Source organism: Agelaius tricolor, unplaced genomic scaffold, assembly GCF_023055355.1.
Source record: "Agelaius tricolor isolate 1412-34295 unplaced genomic scaffold, bAgeTri1.0.p SCAF_15, whole genome shotgun sequence".
In the NCBI taxonomy this organism is placed as follows: domain Eukaryota; kingdom Metazoa; phylum Chordata; class Aves; order Passeriformes; family Icteridae; genus Agelaius; species Agelaius tricolor.
This window is the reverse complement of record NW_027269275.1, coordinates 10,888,531-10,910,808: the sequence shown is the minus strand read 5'-3', so window position 1 is coordinate 10,910,808 and position 22,278 is coordinate 10,888,531. Positions and strand designations below refer to the sequence as shown.

The following is a 22,278-nucleotide window of genomic DNA, read 5'->3' as shown; positions in this document are numbered from 1 at the left end:
ACTTTGGAAATACAGCAAGCAGAAGATACATTAACAGAAAATTAAATTAGAGAAAATACTTCATTCTGGGAAAGATCTTGCAAGTGATCATACTTCTGTTCATAACACACAGCATTAATGCACAGAAGTTAACTTCACCTTAAATTACAGATAGTGCAATTATTTACTAGCCTTACTTTTGAAGAGAGGTAAATATTATACTATTTCTAGCAATCATTTTGGAAGATGCAAAAAATTTCAAAAATTTTGAAAGCTTGCACTTTGGTTGTTTTTGCTTTAATTTCCTCATAGCCATTGAAAATTTATCTTCAGTTATGTTAGCTGCATTATTTTAATATTTTTGTTAATTTTCATGAATAAAACATCCTTGCACACCTAAAGGTTGAGAAATTTGTTCCAGTTACATCCTTTTAGCTACAAGCAGAGAAGCTGCAATAAATTTAGTTAAACAGTATTCATCTCAAATAAAAGTGATTCACTCCATATGGTTTAAAATCTACATTAAAAAATATTCCATGCATATACCTATTGTACCAGTTGAATAGGAGCCAGTTAAGTCCTTCCAGTTGATATTCCCTGAGCTGATTGCCATTTTTATATTCCCTGGACTGTTCTATCTTCTTCCAGGAGTTTGGAGGTGGTCGGTCCTTTAAGGGAAAGATAAATATAGGTACAGATTGATACTTGCTTCATTTTTCCAAAATATCTAACCCCACTATTTCATGAGTGTATCACTTTAGATTTAGAATGTTGCTATTACACCTTAAAAGTGAACTGTCATTGTTACATCACTTACTAATTAATAGTCTGCAAAAATCTGAAATTTGTATTTATTTTTCTCTATGAATTGCTGTTTTTTAAATTAATTTAAGTCTATAAGATAATTAAATTAAGCAACTGATTTCTAAAAAACAGAATACAAATAGTTTGGAATAATAGGGCACACAAATTCATTTATATATGAAATTTCCAGGCTACATGAAGTTTCACTTTGGCAGCTCTAAGAAAAGGCAGCTGACCTACAAGAGAGCCACCTGAGTATTGGGATTAACAACATCCCTGAAGTCTAAGGCAGCTCTGGAAGCTGATGCTGAAGCAGTCTGGGCACCTACACAGTTACTGGGACCTTGCCCTCTCCCTTCTGCACTTGCCCTGCCCTGCTGATCACTCGGGCCCACTGCCAATGCATGAAGCCAGGACCAGCAGTACAAAAAAGTGAACTTGTGAGAGCTTTAGTGTCCTGAATAGATTTCCCCAAGGGATCTGATTCAAACAGCATCAGCACAGGCAGGGTGACGAGACAAAGACCATGACAAAACAGACTGAGAGTATCAAGGTGTATCACCTGCAGGGCCCTCACAAGCTAAGGAAAGCTGAGAGACTGTGTATAAAATATTTATGTATATACACAAACAAACACACAAGTTCCCAAGCCTGGAGCCAGAACAGCCTGGCCTCTAGCTTAGCAGGTGGAAATCATGCAGTTTTTGACTGATACTAGGTAGGATTCCAGCAGAAAACTCTTCTGACAGCTCCTGCATCCCGACGTGAACAAACTCACACATTCAAGTGAAGTAATTTTAGTAGGAGCTTTTCTCACCAGCTGTACTCCCCCCCCCCTCCCTCCCCATTTCCCAGCATTTATAAAAGCTTGCATTCACTCGAGACTCATGTGGCCTTATGTGGCAGCTCTGAATTTTCCATGTGAATTCTCTCTCTGCACTGCCAGCGTCAGCATCACCTGAGCCCAGGTCTGGGTGCAGCAGGAGCTGTCCCTCCCCAGCAGCTGTGCCTTCCTCCCCTCTCCCACCAGCTGCCATCTGTCCACTCCCCCACTCCTGGAGCAGCCATGCTCCTGCTTGCAGGGCTGCAGTCAGCAAATAATTTCTTGTGGCTGCTGGAGCCTGAAGCAAAAATACTTGTTGCTGATGCTGGGATGACTGTCAGTTGTACAGTTGCGCTTTAATCATCTTTTTCTCTCACAGCCAAATATGGGAACAGAGGTATAACAGCTCTTCTTCCCACATGCCAAAATGTCAGGATTTTAAATAAATACTACATAAATGAACTCAATATAATATGAAGATGTTAATCGTGACTACTGTCATTATCTGAAGATGGAAAAACCATTAAAATAAATTCCAAAGCCTCCAAATTAAAACACTGTGCATATTTAGTTATGTAAAAGAAGTAAGTTAGAACAAGTGTTGTACTACACCACGCAGGACACATGTCCTACTCTGACAATGACATACAGGACTTGAAATAGAACTATTTTGCTTTCTCCTGCTCTAAGAGACAGAAGATTGATAATTTCAAGATAAAACACGTTTCCTAATTACATGTATTTTTCTTCCTTTCAGCTAGCTCTTTAACAACAAGAAGAAAAATAAAAGCAGGAAAAAATTACAGAACCTGTTTGACAGATCTCATTTGCCAATTCCCTTCAGTGCTGAAGCACAAAATTTAACTCTCTTCTCTATAAAAGGTTGTTAACACGTCATCCTGCTTTCTGCTCATTTTCAAGGTGCTCTGATCTGTGATAGCCAGTTTCAACCTGTGGCTCACTGCTCAGTTAGAAACTCAGAAAGTCACAGCACTTCAGGTTTTTTCCTAAGCAAAAATCTTTATTTTTTTAGAGTAACAACTAAGATAAGACTATTTATCTATGCCTACCTGAATGTTTTATTATTCCTAGCTAACAAGGCACACAGACACTTTACACAGAATGTCAATAAGCCTTATGTTTTAACACAGGAGTTTAAAGTTGGGAAAACTAAGTCAAATTTACCAAGACAGACAAGTAAATTAGATATAATTTTACCAATCTCCTTGAGTCAGGCCTGGAAGCTTGCAATTGTTCAAATTCTTCTATTTTTGCTTGATCTACATCTTCTTTCAGCTCCCACGTACTGTCTTCATATGGCAACGAACACCATTTTACTAAATAGTAAATAACAGGCTGCAGAAGAAAATTCTGAATGTTATCAGTTTTTAATTTAGTATACAGACTGTTAATATGCCTTACTATTAGATTAGCTTGCTTACACAAGAGTTGCAATCAAAATCACATTTCTGACAATTTTTTAAATGTTCCATGCAGATTCCTGTTATCTACCTACTTATCCTTGGCTCCCAACACTTTCTGCCACTTTCTGTAGACCTCTCAAGTGCGTTTCAATCCCTCTTACCCACAAGAAAATCTTGCTTTAGTCTCAGGAAAGATAAATTACAGTATTTGTGATTTTTGTGGAAATGGGGCAAGGGTGGCAGAGCTAGCTACAGAAGTGCTACACCCAGGACATTTCCTCCACTCTCCAAATCAGGCTACCCAGGCCCAAACCAGAGCTTTAGAGCTCCTAAGCCAGAGGTCTGACCAACAAAACTCTGATCAAGCTTTACAGGCTTGATGAACAACATACAGAAAAAATGGAACCAAAGTACATCATCTTACTTAGATTCAAGATGTAAATATTTAAAAACCAAATAAAGATTCATCCTTTCAGAAGCTGAGGGGAAAGTCTTATGACAACACATTTTTTCTAAAAATTTAATAATGACAAATCTGTTGCATACAATGAAAATTGTTCTAACTCTCAACTCTTAGGAAGATTAATGCAGAAAGCACTGGGTAAAGTCTGCTCATTTTGCTATCCACACAAGCAGAATAAGCATTACACATATTCCAACCTTAATCAACAACTTTCTTCTCAGTCTTTGATCTCCACTTTTCTCACTTTCTGAATTTTGGTAATTTAATTGCTTGACTTGCTTTTCTGTTTTCTTTTTTTAATCTCAGAATGTTTTTGTTGCGTAATAGCTTTCCAGAAGAGATGCTTTTATATTAAAAAAAGGAGTTTTGATAAATACAGAGGGAATGGTTCACTGGTGGCTATCAATGCACTTCAAATCACTGGCTGCCTAAAGCCTTTATTACCAGTGACCCCATGGCACTACCAGAGAGACAAGACAGTATATGGGATCAGCCCTTTGATGGAACTCACAAGACAATTATTGAACCTGACATTTATGTCAGTCAATACCTAAGCTTTGCCTACTATGACCTATTAATACTAATAAAAATATAAGCTATTAAATGCTGACTTGTCTTTCAAATCCACAGGTAGCACAGGAAAGGACAAGACTGTCATGTCTCATCAAAAATATTACTGAAGCTTTAAAATGATTAAAGTGTTACTCTGAGATCTGATAAAGTTACAGTTTTCAAACCTGGAGCTTCCTGACTTGCTTTAAGACACACTTACCTCACCAGTGTCCTTATCTTCACAAAGAGACACTTCTAATACCCGGTCTACTTCAACATAGTCAGGATTAAAAGGTTCCTCTTCCATCTGCAGTGAAAGATTAATAAAATCAGCAGAGAGGCAAAAACCAGTTGGTATTTGCCAAGACTTGGTCTCATCGTACACAAAACAAATTTGGCAGCTGGAAATTATTGGGGTTTTTGCACAGATGTTAAATTCCACACCAGCCCCCTGCACACACCCCCTTGGCTCTCTTGGGCAGCCCTCACTGAAGAGGGATTTGACACCAGATCTCTGGGATATGGTGCTGTCTTGTGGAAGTCCTAGAGAAACTAGCCATACTGACACAATCCTTCCCTCCTTACCACTTCTAAGGAGTTACACTCAACTAATTGCATTTTTAGCCATGTTAGTCAGGTTAGTTCAGTGACTCCAGAAGACTTGCACTTGAGATTACATTAAATAACCCACCCTCTGCTGCAAACAACACCAATGGCTCATTTTTGGTTCCTAACAATCAGCTCTTCGTTATAAAAGCAAACTACTAATCACAATTTTAAAAGGGAAAAAAAAAAGCTTATTTAATTTTTATTTCATACTCACATCTGCAAAAAAGTGAGCTCTTTGTGCCTTTCTTACTTTGAACCGCTTTATTTTCTGCTGGATTCTTTTATCCTTTAAAAGCTGTTGTTCTGTGGCCCACTCACAGTGGAGATATGAGCTAAAATCACAGAGATTGACATTAACACATTGGTGAAAGCAAAAGCTTACTATCTATTTTTAATATACAGTTAAAATAACAGAATCCACCATAAAGATCAAAGATTTATTCTTCCAAATAATCATCTTGCAGCACCTAGTTAAGGCAGTGTTTTTTAGATTAAATATGTGAAAGTCTATAGGTTCACAAATTCCTTTCATGTGTCCTAAGAAGAGAAACAAGCTTATTTCAAGTGAGCTTAAACAAGTCAAGTTTAAAATCTGACACCTCTATCAGAAAGTATCCAGAAATAGAAATGACTGCAAATATTGGATCTGTGTTTTCCAGGTGTGTCCTGTGACCACCTCTCCAGGCAGTGCTGGAGCACAGAGCTCAGCCCAGGGAGGCTCAGGAGGAGCAGCAGAGCCCCAGGCAGAGGAGCCTGCCCTGGACTGGGCTGGGCCAGCAGCTCTGAGACAGAACCTGCAGCATCAACTGTCCCCAGGAGAGCCCTTCTGAAATTACCTCACAGAAGGACACGGATCTCTTCCTCACACCCCTTCTTTAGTATATTTCCATCATTTTTAAAGCTTTCTAAAGATATGCTAGAAATAAGGCACAGCTGGGGATTACTCATTCTCGGATGAAAAGACAGATTTTGCTCTTTCAGAAAAACACAAGGTAAATGGTCTCCAACAACATGTGGAAGCAGAGTCTAAAAACAGTTACATTTATTATAGCAAAAATCAGATTAAATTATTCACATATGTAAAATTTAAAATAAGCTTGGATTTTCAGCATCAAGAATTGAGTAGTGACAGAAAAATAGATATGAAATTTAAAATAAAATATGGAAAAAGTTCTTTTTCCTGCAATTTTTTTATTTCCTGCTTTTGCTGTAAAGTCGTTTCTATCACAGGTTTTTTCTTTCTTTTTGAAACACTAAGTTCAACTACTACATCAAATCTCCTAAATTCATGACACTGTAAATCTAATCTAGGTTCACAAAACACCTCTGATTTAAATTCATGAAATTAAAATTTGCCTCAGGCATGTAGTCCCTGCTGAAATTAATAAATATATCTTCTAATTTCATAAATATCTTCTCTAAAAAACTCTGTTATTTGGCAAATAAAGGCTGCTAGCTTATTGGACAGTGCTGGTTCCATAATCCTCATAGTTTTAAAATTATTACTACCACATCACAGATTCTTAGAAATTTAAAGATTAAATTGGTAAAGAAAAATCTCAATTTATGACAAAATAACCTTCAAGCAATACAAAACCTGAGTAAATAACTATGATACTAAACAGCTCAGTCAACACATCCAATGAAACAACTTTTTAATACTTACTAGTTCTTGTATTTTACAAAAAACTCTTCTGTATCTACTGTCATCCCTGCAGATATCTGGAAAAGGAAATTCAGAGGAAATGTAAAATGACTGATGCCCCCTTTTTCAAATAAACTATTTTATCCCATGACAATCACTTACTTCTTTCTTTATTACCCTGGAGGATAATATTTTGTCTACAATTGCTGCATCTTCTTCACTTGGATTTTCCTATAAAGACATGAAAAGAATGATATTATAAAACTGCAGTACGTGCCCTCTCTCTCAGGCTTAAAACCTTCAACCACAAGTGGCTTGTCAGAAGATGAGCAATAAAGGTAAATTTGACCTCCACCAGCAGCAGCATTCCCTAACAGGCTGGGAGTAAAATTTAAAATCCAGAGAGGGTTATGTGCAGAATTACAGCAAGTCTGGCACTTCCAACCAGCATCAGCTGCAGTGCTCACCTGCCAAACACACTCAGTGCAAGCACCGGGGATTCTGCTGCCTGCCAGACACTGTGAATGCCCTGCTGAGTTCAACTGATGCACTGGACATAACCAGAATTCAACTACACACAACTGGAGAAAAACTCTGACAGGTGGAAAAAGAGAAAAGAAACCCAGCATGTGAAAAACTCAGTCTGATCCATCCACTCTGCACACAGGCACCAGACATGCTGTGGAATCAGAGAGAGGAGGCTGGGGCTGAGATGAGGCACAGGAGGGATTGCAGGGCTCTGCCACAGCTGGGGCTGTGCTCCCAGAGACAGAGGTGATCTGTGTAAGCTGCTTGCAATAGTCACCTTCCCTCTTGCCTGATTTGTCCCCAATTACATTATCATTCTCCTTCCCTTACAACTCCTGGCACTCTTTCAAGCATCTCAAACTCTTTTTTCCTGTTTCTTCCCTGCCACTCTATTCACCTTGAATGGCTCAACAGTAAGTTTGAGTCTCCAAGTGGAACAGTGAAGTGTAAAGCTGAAAGGGGTTGTGGGGAGAGGAAGAGTGTCCTTTTAAATACCTCAGTAAGCAGAAATCCCCCAAATAATTTGATGCTTCTGTAAGTCATGGTAACATCAGAACAGAGCTTTTTCATATGCCTATGCCACACAAAACATTACTTGAACTATACCCATCCTTGGTCTTATTCTTAACTTCAATTGAGTCAACAGATGTTTGGAACACAAAAAAATAGAGGTAATTTCTTACAGTTTTCAAGATTTTAGCCAAATGTCACACTAAACTGTGGCTTAGAAATAATAATGTATTCCAAGGTAGGAGCTTTATTCACTGAACTACCTGAGACAAATACAAAGCTCCCACAGACAAAGCCAATTTTTACTTACCACAAATAATTGTAAAGGCTGCTCAGCAGGTAAAGGGGCAGAATTCTTCTTGATTTTAACAGAAACTTTAGCTGCTTCTTCTTCTGATTGTTTCCCTTCTCCTTCTTCAGAGTACTTTTTCCTTTTAACTTGACGATTTGATCTTCTCTTCTGCCATGCAGGAGAAAGGAAAGAAATTGAGGTTTTTACCCAAAATTTCCCCTAACCTGAGCTGCATCTTCTGGGTCACTCTAAGCAATACTTCAGCTGTACCTACAACCAAAGGTCAACATCTGATGAAAACATGAAATAAAAAAAACCTGTAATCCACTTAGGTGCAATTAATTAAATTGTTATTTTCTCTTTCATGTAAGCATATGATATTTTTATGTTTAGGGTTCAAAAGCAAACATGAAACACTCTTTTCAGGGTGTGGGAGCAAAGCTGATACATAACAGATCTTCCACAAGCATCATTATTTCAACAGTGAGTTCCTAATGCAGTGTAACAGTTACCATCCAACTCCAGTATCAGAGGGAATGATAGAAAATAAGCTGATGTGTCTCTACTAAATGATGCTGTACAAAAAATTATGAAGGTTTTCACTATATCATATTGGTCAGACTGCTGATGAAATAAAGTCTGTTGCTTTGTTAATGTCTGTATTTTCTCCTCCACTTTCATCAAGGTTTAACAGCATTATACAGCTTACTTTGCAGTTTCTCTCTCTAACCTTCCATTATGGTTTCTGCAAGAATCTGAGGACAACAAATTCCAGCTGAAGAAATAATGTTCAGTCAAAGAAAATAATTCCTTCTCACTCACAGTTTCAAATACTTAAGATTATTAGGATATTGCATAACATTTCCTAGCCCTCAGTACCAACATGAGACATTGTCTATTTAACCATAAGATTAATTTGTAAATTGGATTCAGTGGATAAAAATAGCAGTATCAAACTAGTCAGCTAACATTTGAAAACACTATCATCTGCTTTAGAGAACTGATCATCACAAAAACGAAAACAGCAAAACAAAACTGTCGCTACAAAACAAATTTATTATATTGAGCTACACAGAAAAGGGTTTTTTTGTGCAAGAAAATCCACTGCAGGTTGCAATGTTATATTACACTGCAGTACTCAGCTGGGAGAACAAGTTGTGAGGAGGACAAAACCCTAAATCCTGTGGTCACAATGGCTTCTGCAGAGCAGATATTAAGTAACAGTGATATTGCAGCACAGGAACTTTTCCTCCTGACTGTTAATTCAGCCCCTGCTCTGGCTGGTATCTGGTAAATGACGTAGCTGTACTTGAACTACATTGCAAAACCTGAGCAGTAACCTAAGGGTACAGTACAAATCCAAGAAGGGCTATGACCATTCCTCTAGAGAAGCTGCAAAAATGAAGCTCCTTTGAGCTTTCCACAGTGATGTAGATTAGCTGTTCTTCCATACATGTGTGTGGTGTTAGGTGTTATCACCAAAAGGAATTTCTAATGGAAGGACACACTAATGTCACATTATACTTAAATCAATTATAGTTTGCTGACAGAAGTAGGTTTAAAAAAAAAAAAAGAAAGCCAGGTAACATGAGCAATGCAAGATTATGTAACTGGCATTTTGAATTCTTCTCACTATGTCTTTTCTTAAAGTATGAAGTGATTAGCAAAACATCAACATATGTTCTCCAACAGATTAATATATAATCTGAGCTGTTTGGAAAAAAACTTTTGTATTTCCCTGGGCTGAGAACTAAGGCCATAAACAAATGGCTCTAAGACAAAAAATGAAGTACCACTACATATTAAAAAAAAAAAAAAATTAAAAAAATCTATCTATTTAAGGAAGACACTTGATGTGAAACTAAGCATACAAAATGAATTAGGGGGAAAAAAGGCCTAAAATTGCCCCCCAGAGCTTTGAAGCAGCTATTTGCAACAGAAATTAGAAACAGCTCTTTAAAAATAAAATCATGAACATATTCGAAAACTAAAGAGAAAATGAATTAATGAAGTAAAGCAATTTATGTCTTTCCTGCTTCTCCCCAGCTCCTTTAAAGAGAGCAGGGCAATGCTGTGACATTCTGCAACAAAAGTTATTTCCCTCTCATGCCATCCCTGATTATCTCTACCCTCTTTTCCCTTCACACCAGGAGCAGGTGATTTCATGACATGCCCAGGAAAGAATTGATCTTCAGTCTTTTGTATTACATTTGTTGGCCTATAAATTTATGTTTATCTGATAACAACATGAGTGCAAAGCTACAGATCCTTTCAGGTAACCTTTACCTAGGACAAGCTATCACTTCAGTTAATGAGAAGTCATTCTGGGAAATGGCTTCTGATCCCTTTTCCCCTCCAGCATTATTATCTGTGAAACACCAGAGGGCAATTCAGTATCTCATAATTGTTTTTTGACAACTATCATCAACTAATGCAATTAATTTTCACTCAACAGCACCTTATTTTGAATACTGATTTTGCCTCTGTGGATGAAATTGCCACAGGATAAAAACCTGTGCAGTTCCAGCACATAACCTTACGTTACTGCAGATTGCCCTAAAGCAAGAAGTTATAATTCTGTTACTAATGCAAACATAAACAGAATGTTATCTCTTCTCAACACTTCATGTTTCTTTGTGCACAAGTTTTAGAAATAATTAGCTATATTACTATTATTTCAGGGCAATCTATGAAAAAACAGTAGAAAGTAAGCTACAAGAGAGCTATTCCTCAAGGGAATGACTTGACCACTTCAATTCTTCATCAGGCACTTCCTTCAAAAATATTCCACAAGCAACTAGAGCCTACCAGCATATTGATCACTGCTGCCTTCAGATCCCACTCTGCAAGAAATCTGCAAACAACCCTTTTAAAAGTTCTCAAAGAGCCAACTTCACTGATAAATGTCCTGTCTGTTAGGAAATCTCTGCATTTTCACACTCAGCCAAAGTAAGGATCAGGTCTAACTTCCAGCTCAGTGTAAGAACTTACAGTCTCAAATCTATGGGCTTCTGTACTGAAATGAAACAGAAACAAGCAGGGCACTGATGTCCCACCATGGAAAAGGAATTCTACCCTGTAGGATTTTTTGGTTTTAAACTGAGAGAAGTGGCTGATGATGAAAAGTTCTGCCTATGAGACACACAGAAGTGTGAGAGTAACTGTCACTGCAGCCAAGGAAGTGCAACTTTCTGGAGACAGAGGGAAAAAGATCTGTGGACAAACACACAGGAATTTATCAAGGGAGAACACCAATTACTTACCTGGGAGTCTTCATCCTTCAGTGGCCGCTGTGGAGTCTGCTTAGCATCAGACAATTCATCTGAAGATTCATTTTTTCTTTTCTGCTTTTTGCCCAGTGTGATGATCAGCTTTCTGTCAGAAACAAAACCCCAGCCCCTGAGTGAATGCTGCACACCAGTGTGTGTAACTTCAGGAGCAAATCACTAGCAATTCCCATATTCTCAACATAAAACTCAGCCAGCACCACTGTCTGAGAAATGAGCAATAGGTCTCAAATACCTTACAGCAGACAGTACTGTTCACTAGTGTTAGTGAGCTTCTCTAGTTACCTCGCTATAACAAACTCCTAATTATCATAAACATTTTAAATCTTTACACAAGAAACAGAAATAAAATATCCAACATTTAAACCAACTGACAGTGGTAAACTATACATAGTTAGCAGAAATATAATCTGCAGATGACAACACTAAATGATTAATCATAAAAAAATTATCACTGCAAAATGTAGCTTCCCTTACTTTTACTTAGAAAAAGTAAAATTAACTGTGAAGAACAACCTGAAAATCACCCAAAGCTGTCTGACATGCAAAACTTTTATGCTTAAATAAGTTACTCAATGATAAAAATAAGGGAATTGAACAAGTCTTTTTTTGTCCTTAGGAAAAAAAAAAGCTATCCAAAATCTGATAGTTTTATCTGTAAGTAATCTTAGAACCTATCAGAGTATGTTAAGAACCACCATTGTGCTGAATAAATTAGTTAAATTCTAATGAAAAAGCACCAATTATTCCTCTCTTTGGATTTAAAAATTACACTGTAAATCATCAGATTTGTTTCTAACTAAAGAGTGTAAAAATATTTTTCCATATTTGAAATGTGCCAAATACACTTCTTTAAATGTGTTTACAGTGGCATAATTGTAGAATGACAAACTATTCAAGAAAATCACAGACAGAGAGATGTCCTAAAATATATATTTCATATGGTCTTTTATGATCAGATCTGTAAGAGAAAATGAGGAGAGTGTTCCAGTATACGAGTGCTTCTGCCATGTTACAAACAAATTAAGCACAAGATTTTAGTCTTTATACAGACAATACGAGTTATTTTCCAGCAATATAACATCAAATAAACTGGCCACCTGATGAGAACAATATTGCTGAGAATATAATGGTTGAAACACAACTCATTTACTTCTCTTTGCAAGTGTTCAAACAAGAGAACACATAAATATTTACTGTGTCCAGACTAACAGTTCACATGGAACACAAGCATGTTAAATTACCAAAACATTATGGAAAGTTTAAGCAGCATTGCTTACAAAAGACTGCAGGTATAACTTCAGGAGCAAGGAATATTTGCATGGCTTTTCAATATTTAATCACTATGTATGTTCAGTGGAAAGGCTAAAATGGGTTTAGGTTTTTTCCACTCCAATTTTTTTCACTTTTAGCACAAAGTGAACAGCACTGATGGATGCAGGTTGAAATGAAGTTGCAGTCAGCATAATCACAGAGCTGCTTTTTCACAAGTAAATTCTGGTCCTTGGCTTTTCATTAGGTGTTCTCAGTTTAATTATTACTGAGAAAACATGTTTCATAATCACAGGAAATAATTTCAGCAATGAACACACTGGTTTCCCTACTGACTTCAAGGTTAGTTTGAGTATTTTTTCCCCTCACTTTTCAAGCTCTGATTAGGAATCATCTTTCTTTTTTGTCTTGGTTTTTATTTTAAGACTTGTATTCTTGGGTATTTGTCCAATATGACACTTTCTAGTGATGGACTTGGATAATCGCTTTTTCCATTTTTATCTCACTTTGTTTCATAAAATTTAAGTGTTACATTAGCACTTGTCACTAATATGTCAAATCAGCTAATATATTCCAAAATGATGCAGACAAGGCACATTGTGATTGACCTTCTGAAATTGTTGTTAAAAGGAATTCTGGATGCTAAAATTTAACATGCATTTAAAGGGAAAGCTGGTAAACTTATGAGTGAGAATTTCCTGTAAGATCATTCATGAAACAATATCCACCCCACCAAGCCCGTGATTTGCACCTTTAGGGTCTGGAAAAATGGTAGGAAATATCAATATATGTTTTCCCTGCTCTTAAATTCTTTCAAAGAAAAAGGATAACTGAAAGTTCTTTAATCAAGCAAGTGTTAAGATGTAAGTCAAGCTGGAAGAGGTCTCAGGAAGACCTGTGGTCCCTACTTAAGGCCCTTCAGAGTTCTTTATGTTGCTCAGCCCAGTTAAGTTCCACTTATCTCCAAGGCTGACAGCTGGTAGGTACCTGGGCAATCTGCTCCAAATTTTGATTCTCTTTTGTGAAATGGCAGATTAAAACAATTCCTAAATGCATGTTGCTGTGTTAAATATTTGTATCTGTGCAACCACAGCTCATTCTCACTTCATGCACTAGTGTTGACTATTTTAGGCTCAAGGGTCCTTTAGTATTCAAGAACCACGGTATTAAGGGATAGAGGGTTTCTATGGGCTCTAGTGGTATCCACTGAATAGCTGAGGATTTTAAGGGCCTTCTCTTTTAGAACATGGGCTATTATTTTGTGATTAGACTGCTCTAGCTACATCTTTCCTTGCACATTTGTTCCCCTCCTTTTCTTAGTTTTAGTCCCTCCTTGGGTTCACCTCTTGCTCTGCCCCTGCACCTTACACACAATATTCCATTTGTCAGCTTTTGTATCTTGGAGCGTGCACTCCCTACCCCCAGTACTTCACCAGCTTCTCCCTGAAATTTTCTGCACATCTCTGCATGCTGCAGATCAGAATGTTTCTTCCTCTATATGGATATGGTGCCAATGACAGGAACAAATGCAGTTTTACTTCTTTCTGATCCAGTGCCCAGAATCACAATGCTCCTTGCTATCAGAAGTTGCTGAACAACAGTATGGTGCTAAAGTCATATATTTCTATCAGTAAAAATGCAATCTGCTCATATTTTGGCCAAAAACTTCTAAAAAAAATCTGCTATGTGAAAACAATGATTTTCAGAAGCTTGTAAACTGGATCAATTCTGTGAGAAATTTTCATTGAGCAAACAAGTTCTCTTGCCAGTTTATAAATTTCTGCATGAAAGCATAAAGATCCTTGGCTAAAATCCCTTTTTCCACCCTGAAACAAACTGTTCTGAACAGAAACTATCTATTCTGTTTCTATGAAAAGTTAACAGCACACTGTAGACATGGAATAAATAATATCACCAGACTCCACTCCAATTTCACTTTCTCTTGCCTTTTTCAATTCATATTTCTCTTATTACATAACAACTATAAATATTTCAACAATTAGATGGTGTAGATTTCTTCATTACATATTTTCTTTTTCTATAATTACAAACTAAAAATGTTGAGAAACTTACACCACAAATAAGGTTTAAAAAGAAGATTTCTCATGAGCCAGTATTACTTCTGATCCTTAGCACAGGACTCCTACTCTGCTTTAGAGCTACCAATAACCACTACTTAAAGAGCATTGCAACTTCTTTCTTACAACTGAAAACCAGTAAGAATGTGCTCCATTCCCCTTCTGTTTCATAGCAGGGAACATGATGGAAACACTGTCAGTACTCTGAACAGCTTTAAAGTGATAAACACTTTCCAAAACCTCCAAAGAATGAAAAAGGAAATATTAAAGAGGATAGGAAGAAAAAGGCAGCAAATGCGTATTAGGCACGTCAGGAATAGGAAGTACAGCCGGCCTTTAAAACATCATTCTACTTCAATTTTCCCAAAACAGAAAACACCAAGTAACTAATAATTAGTGTCCAGAGTCACCACTCAGATATTATCATTTGCAGCCAAAGCACTTTGTTAAATTACTAACAATAAAACTCCTACGTTATCAACAGTATTAGCAATTCTTTATCACTAGAAACTTTGCTAAAAATATAAAGTAGAAGTTTCCTTGACAAGATACTGTAGCCTCTTGAATGAGAGTTAATTTGCTGGTATAAAACCATTTTATCTTATCCTTTTATATGTTTAATAAATAATACTAACACAGTAATATTAGCCACTGTCTCCTTCTCCAGTTGTATTTCAAACTAAATAACTTCTGGACTGTGCACAGATTTTAAAACACTCCTAATAGTCCTGTTGGAACCATCAGTCAGTTCCAGCTCACACTACATTGAAACATTTTTGCCAAATAGCAAACAAAATGACATCCCAGAAGGATGACCAAACCTTGAATTTATTGCCATTTTAATCAGGACACAAGATAATGACCTTAACAGATCTAAGAGAGCTCAAGATTCAGTGAGCACCCCTCATTTCTGAGCACAGAGCTGTTCCCCACCCAGCACCTGCCTGGCTGGCAGGGACCAGGGGACAGTGCCAGTGAATGGGGACAATGCTGGTGAACAGGGGACAGTGCCAGTGAATGGGGACAATGCTGGTGAACAGGGGACAGTGCCAGTGAACAGGGGACAATGCTGGTGAACAGGGGACAGTGCCAGTGAATGGGGACAATGTTGGTGAACAGGGGACAGTGCCAGTGAATGGGGACAATGCTGGTGAACAGGGGACAGTGCCAGTGAATGGGGACAATGCTGGTGAACAGGGGACAGTGCCAGTGAATGGGGACAATGCTGGTGAACAGGGGACAGTGCCAGTGAATGGGGACAATGTTGGTGAACAGGGGACAGTGCCAGTTAATGGGGACAATGTTGGTGAACAGGGGACAGTGCCAGTGAATGGGGACAATGCTGGTTAACAGGGGACAATGCTGGTTAACAGGGGACAATGCTGGTTAACAGGGGACAGTGCCAGTGAATGGGGACAATGCTGGTGAACAGGGGACAGTGCCAGTGAATGGGGACAATGTTGGTGAACAGAGGACAGTGCCAGTGAATGGGGACAATGCTGGTGAACAGGGGACAGTGCCAGTGAATGGGGACAATGCTGGTGAACAGGGGACAATGCCAGCCCCTGCCCCAGGAGATGCCAGCTGGAGGCACCTCCCCAGCACCAGTGCAGAGATCCAGCTCCTCCCCAGCCCTGTCCCCATGGCTCCTGAGGCAGCCCCTGTGTTTATAAGGGTTTCAAACCATCTCAACACTATCAGATCAACAAGCAAAGATTATCTGTCAGGGTGCTGGGTTTTAAGAGTGCTTGTTAAGAGTATTTGTGAGACCTGCTTGGAGGTACAAGGCAACAAGGACAGTCACTCATTTCAGCAGTGCACAGCATCACATCCCACTTGCTGGATTCATTGCTACATAATTCAAGGATTAATGAACAAAATCCACCAGTGCTCTTTTAACACATGCAATAATACAGCCATTTCTGGCAGCAGTTTTGAACTGAAGGACTACCACTCTGACTCAAGCATTTGTAAATTGAGTTCTTAGAATTTGGGGGACTTATTTATTTAAACTATGCAGTGATTAAGAAAAAAGAAATTACCTAAATGTATTCAACTGATATTGTCCTTTACATCACCAGTGCAGAGCTGTTGCTTTTCATCAGGGCTGTGATATTTAATTTTATGTTTGAGTAGGTGGGAATACGTTGAGAGCTATAAAACCTAAATGCCAATCTACTTTTTTGAACAAGAGAATGTTCACAAATTCATAATTCTTCACATCAAGTGGTAAGAAGTAGACTTTTTAGATTAAATATGCATCACCTTAGATGGAAGAAGTAGAATCAATTAGAAAGAGCTTATAAATAGAAACAAGGTCTATGCAAAAATATGAAAGGGTTTAAATAGATTCCTAAATGTCAACACACCTTGGTAAATAGCCAGGACACAAAAAGTGGTTCTGCTCTCTGTAGAGTAATTGTAAAGCAAATTTTCAAGAATTAACTTATTCAGTAATCAGTGCATAAAGCAAATTAGACTACTTACTTTGGTAATACTAAATATATTATACATACATTCTTCTAGCAATAACATTATAAGGGTATGACAGAAATTATTAATAATATAATTTAGTCATTTATCTTCACCAATTCTTATGGCACAGAAACTTTGCTAACCACAGAATCCAGTTCTAATGGACCTGAAATTAATAAGCATTATTTCTCTGTCTTTACAGTTCCAAAAAATAAAACCTTACCCCTCACCTTTAGAAATTAACTACAGCCTGCCTAGAAGTAGCCGCCAGCAATTTTTAACTAGCACTGATAAATAAGAATGAATTGTGCTATAAATTTTTCCTGTATATGCAGATCTCCGAGCATCACGAAGGAAAATATAAACAGTTAACATGAAGCCACCAAACACAAGGTGATTGTCTGAGCAGCAAAAACCAGGAACTCTTTAAAGACCATGCTGCCCCTAAATCTAGACACAGTAGCTAAAACTCATCTCAATCCCAGATGAGGGCTACTCAGTTTCACTAAAAGCTGGGCTGTATTACCATTGAAAGCACTTTTTTTTTTTAACTGATGGCTATCAGACAATTTTATCAAGGTCTGTTCAGCAATTAGTGCTCCAGCTCTACAGTTCAACTGTAGCTCTGAAAATCCTCGTTCAGAGCAACCCAGACCTTGCTACACAGAATAAAGCCCTGGAAGAGGTCAAAGTCTATGATCACAATCTAAATAAGAGTTTGCTGTTTGAGTTCTGGGTTACAGAGGGTACAGCTGTGCTCTTATGAACAGGCTGTGTTTGTTACGAGCAGAGATATGAAAGACCAGATTAAAAATGTTTCTCAAACGTTTCTAAAAAGGAAAAAAAAAAGAAATCAATATATTTGTTACAGTTTCAGAGCACTCAGCTGTGTGTTGGCCTGCAAATATGACCAGGAGTCACCCTAAACATACATGTGACTTCAGATCTTCTCAAACACACCCAACTCTGCATCACCTCCTGCATTGCTCTGCCACTCCAAATCCAAACTGAAGCAACAGATTTAAAAGTTCCTGGAAGTTAAATGAGTTTGCTATAGAAAACCCTGACTGAAAAGAAATTTATTCATCTGGGATGGACATATTGCAGCAGACCTCCTAAAATGGAACAGCAGATGCACCCAAACAAATTCTCTACTACTGTTAAAAAGGTATATTTATCTTTTTTTTTTTTAAATTGTAAAACTTTACTGGTTTCAAGGTTTCACTCACAACTATATTGCTTGCAAAAAATTAGTTCATAATGGCTTCTAACAGTTGGGAATTGTTTGCTTATCTTTTTAAAATATGAGGGGACTTCAGGTTTTGCTTTCTGATTAAACGTAAGAAATGCCATATATACAAATATGTATACATATTTACATTATAAAGATTTTCTTATTACTGACTGAAAGAAAAAAATAAATTCTTTTTTATCCCATTTTAAACAGATCTCAAAAATCTTTCCATCCAAAGAGAAAAAACCATTTTCATTGAACTGAGATCTTCCCTTCCCTTCCTGCCCAATAAAGCTCTTGTTTTTTACAGGTATTATTTTAGCATAGTAAAATTTTCTCCCAAGATTCAGTCAAAGTTTATTTTAAGGTAATGAGAAAAATCAATGGAGCAACCCACACGCTTAAAAACCCAGTCCTATTTTGACTTAATGATTCCGAGGATGTGCTTAGGTTCATTAAGAAATATTTTTTAAGAACAGAAGATAGGACAAAACCTTTACCAGAGCTGTTTAGTCTTCTAAACTCCTTATTCTTTAATTTTGGTTTTCTCTGAATAAAAAAAAAAGTATTAATCACAAAATTTTTTGAACCACGCTTGAAAAGACAAGTATAGTGATGTAGTAATTATTCTGCTGCAATATCAGCAGTTACATTTGCATAGAAAGCAGGGCTGCTAAGATTATTCTTTTAAAAAATCAAGGCCTTATTGCAATTGCTGCTCTGCAAAATCCCTGGGGTATTCCTTGCTAAGCAGTTATTATTTTATGTATTTATATTAGTAATATACAATAGTGCTAATTCAACACAACACATTAATCTGTTTAGATACAAAAATGAAGTATCTTGATGACTCAAAGCATTTTATTTGCTGCTGTCCATCTAAATAAAATGGAATTCTGTGAATATGAATGGAAATCTGTAATATGGGGTGGTTCTAGAAGACTCTTCAGAGCTCCTTACTAGGACCTGACTGCTCCATCTTTAGCCATGTATCCTTCATAAGGAAAGCAAGACCTGGCAGCATGAATAAGTTAGCAGAGAGCTACTGGGGCATGAGCTGATCAAACTGGTAACTAATGGGGACACAACCCTTCACAGCTTAATGCAAAATGATGAAACATTGACAATAATCAAATGGGAGCTCCTCTAGCAGCTTGCATGTACTCTGCATCAAACACAAACACAAACACAGTTTGAGAAATGTCTCTTTCTCAACTGCTGCCATCTGATGAAATCTTGAAAAGTGATCCTAAGTGATGTGCACAGCAAAGCACTTCACCAAGACAAAACTGAGTGCACAACCATAAATTGTAGGTAATAGTTTACTTTTTTTCATTTAAAAAAGTAAAAATGATGTTATTTTGGCAGGTTTTGTCAATTACCTACAAGAATGAATAGGACACACTAAGGACAAACCACAAGGTTTCATGAAACTGACACTACCTAAACAACAGTGTAAGTTTTCTGATTAGACAGACCCACAAAACGTTTGTTACAGAACATAAGTAAATTCAGAAACATGAAAGTCAAATCAACTTCACAAAAGTACACATCTGAAATCCCACCTTAAACTAGATGGGGAAAAAAAGAAAAGGAAGCACTACTTGATGCTTACAAGCAACATCATATGCCAACACAAAAACAGAACAGAAAGAAATTAACACCATGAAATTTCACATTACGAATGAAGTTGGGTATAGAGCAGTAACCTTCAAACTACAGGATAACTACTCAAAATTGTTTACTTCAAACATGTAAGAAAAGCACTGATCTCTACAAGAAAAAAGAAAACGCAGAGATATAGACTGATGAAAAGAACATTCATTTCTGCTCCAAACATTAAAATACACATATGGATATGAGACATTTAAATTTCAGAGATATGCCAGTTAATATTTCTGCTACTGCAAAAAGAGCACAGATTTATGAAACTAAAAATCAGACTGTAACTAAGATTTCTATTTCAAGTTCTGACTGACGTACTTAATACTGGAAATCACACACTCTCCTTAAAAGTAAACAGGCAACATAGGTTAGCTCTGGAGTCCCAAGATGAGCCAGTTCCTGAAACCCCAAGGGCACTCCAAAAGCTCCTCACCCTAAGGTATCCACCCTGCTTGACCCAGCTGAGTCTGCAAAATATTTAAGAGGGCAGATTAAATTGATATGAGTGAAGACTACAAAATTCTTATAATTTAATCTTTCCAGTATGTGCTTTACTTTTGATACGAGTGGTATCTGTAAGAATATTCTCTTGTCTACAAGTTCATTAAACTTCCAATTTCTCCCTGTGTAGTTTATCATCAAGCACACTGTATTGAAGCTACATGCCAAAATTGATAAAAACAGCATTTATAATCCAGAAAAACTCAGTTTGGAGTCAGAATGGATTACAAAGCAAGACAGAAGGTATTTCAGTCTATGCTTCAAAGTGAGTACAGAATATTTTAGAATCTGTATTTAAAATAATTCCTTTCAAAAGGACACTCCTACAGTGATTTTATCTAAAGAGAAAACAGAGCATTCTTGTTCCTGAATGAGAGAGTCCACACATGGACTTAATCAGGAAGAATTTTGTGTAGGCAGCGGAGGAGAACATTTTATTATCAGTAAGCAGTTTCCATTTTAATCAAGGATATACAGTCTGAAAAAAAGACAATGTTTTAATCTACTTACCCAATTTTTGTTTTCTCTTTAATTTTGGAAGAGGAACCAGTTTTCGGCTTTTTAGTCTCCTTATCCTTTGGTTTGGATTTAACTTTTCTACCCTTCTTTTCCTCTTTTCCTTCAGCTGAAACACTGGGGAAGTTTTCAGGGCTCATTACTCGTGGAATGTTTCTCTCTCCTCTCTCTTTTGCCTTTGCAATTGCTTCAGATATTATGCGATTCGCCTTCTCTTGTTTACTTTCCGAGTCTGTTTTTTTCTTCTGCTTCTTTTCAGACATTCCCCTCACCTGGGTATTCTGCAACTTAGTATATGATCCTGAACCATCAGTCTTCTTGGAAGGAGGCTGTAACAAGAAACAAAAAGTAAATTAAATCCCCTTATTTTAAAGATAGAAAGAAAAAGTGCAAACATTTTTGGTAAGGATACGCATTTTAAAAAAATGTAACTGCCAGAGACTTATGTGGACACAAAAAATGAGGAATTCCATTTATACCACAGATTTGCGTGGGTTTCAAAATAACAACATCAATTGTTGGTTTTAAACAACCAACCCAAGTACTCAAAGTCAGTAAAAATTATCCTTCTGAAAATCTCTCAGCCGTCTCTCCACCTCTGTAATGAAAGAAACCAATCTTTAACTTTTGCAGCATTCCCATACATTTGACACACACACATCCAACACCTCCAGTAAAATATGAAAAAGCAAAGAGCTCCCAAACAGCATCAGTGTTTTGCCTTTGGTAGGATACCAGGACCACGGCTCCCCTAAAGCAGATGAATGATCTACAGGACTAACTCGGCGATGAACACAACAGATGCTCGAACAACACCAAGATTACAAACCAGACAAAAGATAAAACCAAAACTAAAATTACACATTATGGATATGGTCTATATCCATAAACGGATCAGAAAGCAGCGTTTCCTTTATTTAGATCAACATACACTCCATGCCTCGGATAAAAGACGCAACTTGTTTTTATCTTCGGGATTGAAATGCCCGTTTCCTGGACGCAGAATTGTTTACGGGGCTGATGAGCTTCTCCTGCAGCCAGCCAGAAGACATGTTTTTGCTTTCCTCCCCTCCCCCTTTGAGGAATGGAAAGAATTTCCTATTCAAACACAAAACCCCAGCAGATAACAGTTATGTTACGTTCTCACCCGTAAATGCGCCTCTGCCTAGAGCAGGAAGAAAAGCCACCAGGAATTTCCAAACACATTTTCTGGGCAAACCCCGCGCACTTCCCGGGATTCATGTTCTAGAGGAGCCTCATGGGCGGCGGGGGCGGGAGGCAGGGATGGGGCCGCTCCCGATGCCACCTTAAAGCCCCGGGGCTGGAACAAACAGCCGGACCCAGCTCGGGAACAGCTCAAGATGGCGATGCGGCTCCCGCAGCAGCAGCCAGTAATAAGGAAGGTTATTCAATCCCATTAGCCTTTTAGCCCAAAGAACCCCTCCTCCTCCCACTCATTCAGGCTCTCACTTACCCTTCCTCTCGGCCTCTTCACTGAAGACATTTTTGGCGTCAGACAAAGACTTGCCCTCCGCTTTTCCAGCACCCCCGGCAGTGCTCAGGAGAAAAGCATGGGGAGAAGATTGCTAAATGGCCTATTTAGCGAGCGGCAGCCGGGCCG

The 22,278-nt window shown here is 37.8% G+C and overlaps 1 protein-coding gene across 6 annotated transcripts in view; it reads right to left on the bottom strand.

Moving 5' to 3' along the window:
• Nucleotides 1–22,278, bottom strand: part of CHD9 (chromodomain helicase DNA binding protein 9) — a 71,919-nt gene that overhangs the window by 31,480 nt on the left and 18,161 nt on the right. For 3 of the 6 annotated variants that reach the window (XM_071440392.1, XM_071440394.1, XM_071440393.1), the window contains exons 2-10: nucleotides 20,652–20,986; nucleotides 10,893–11,004; nucleotides 7,648–7,797; nucleotides 6,462–6,530; nucleotides 6,321–6,376; nucleotides 4,869–4,986; nucleotides 4,266–4,352; nucleotides 2,825–2,962; nucleotides 526–647 (exon numbers count right to left, since the gene is read on the bottom strand). In XM_071440392.1, the coding sequence (XP_071296493.1) occupies nucleotides 526–647; nucleotides 2,825–2,962; nucleotides 4,266–4,352; nucleotides 4,869–4,986; nucleotides 6,321–6,376; nucleotides 6,462–6,530; nucleotides 7,648–7,797; nucleotides 10,893–11,004; nucleotides 20,652–20,986 (1,187 nt within the window). Of the gene's footprint in view, nucleotides 1–525; nucleotides 648–2,824; nucleotides 2,963–4,265; nucleotides 4,353–4,868; nucleotides 4,987–6,320; nucleotides 6,377–6,461; nucleotides 6,531–7,647; nucleotides 7,798–10,892; nucleotides 11,005–20,651; nucleotides 20,987–21,804; nucleotides 21,923–22,131; nucleotides 22,271–22,278 lie in introns of those variants that run through there. The other 3 variants (XM_071440397.1, XM_071440395.1, XM_071440396.1) reach the window with 3 other exon arrangements.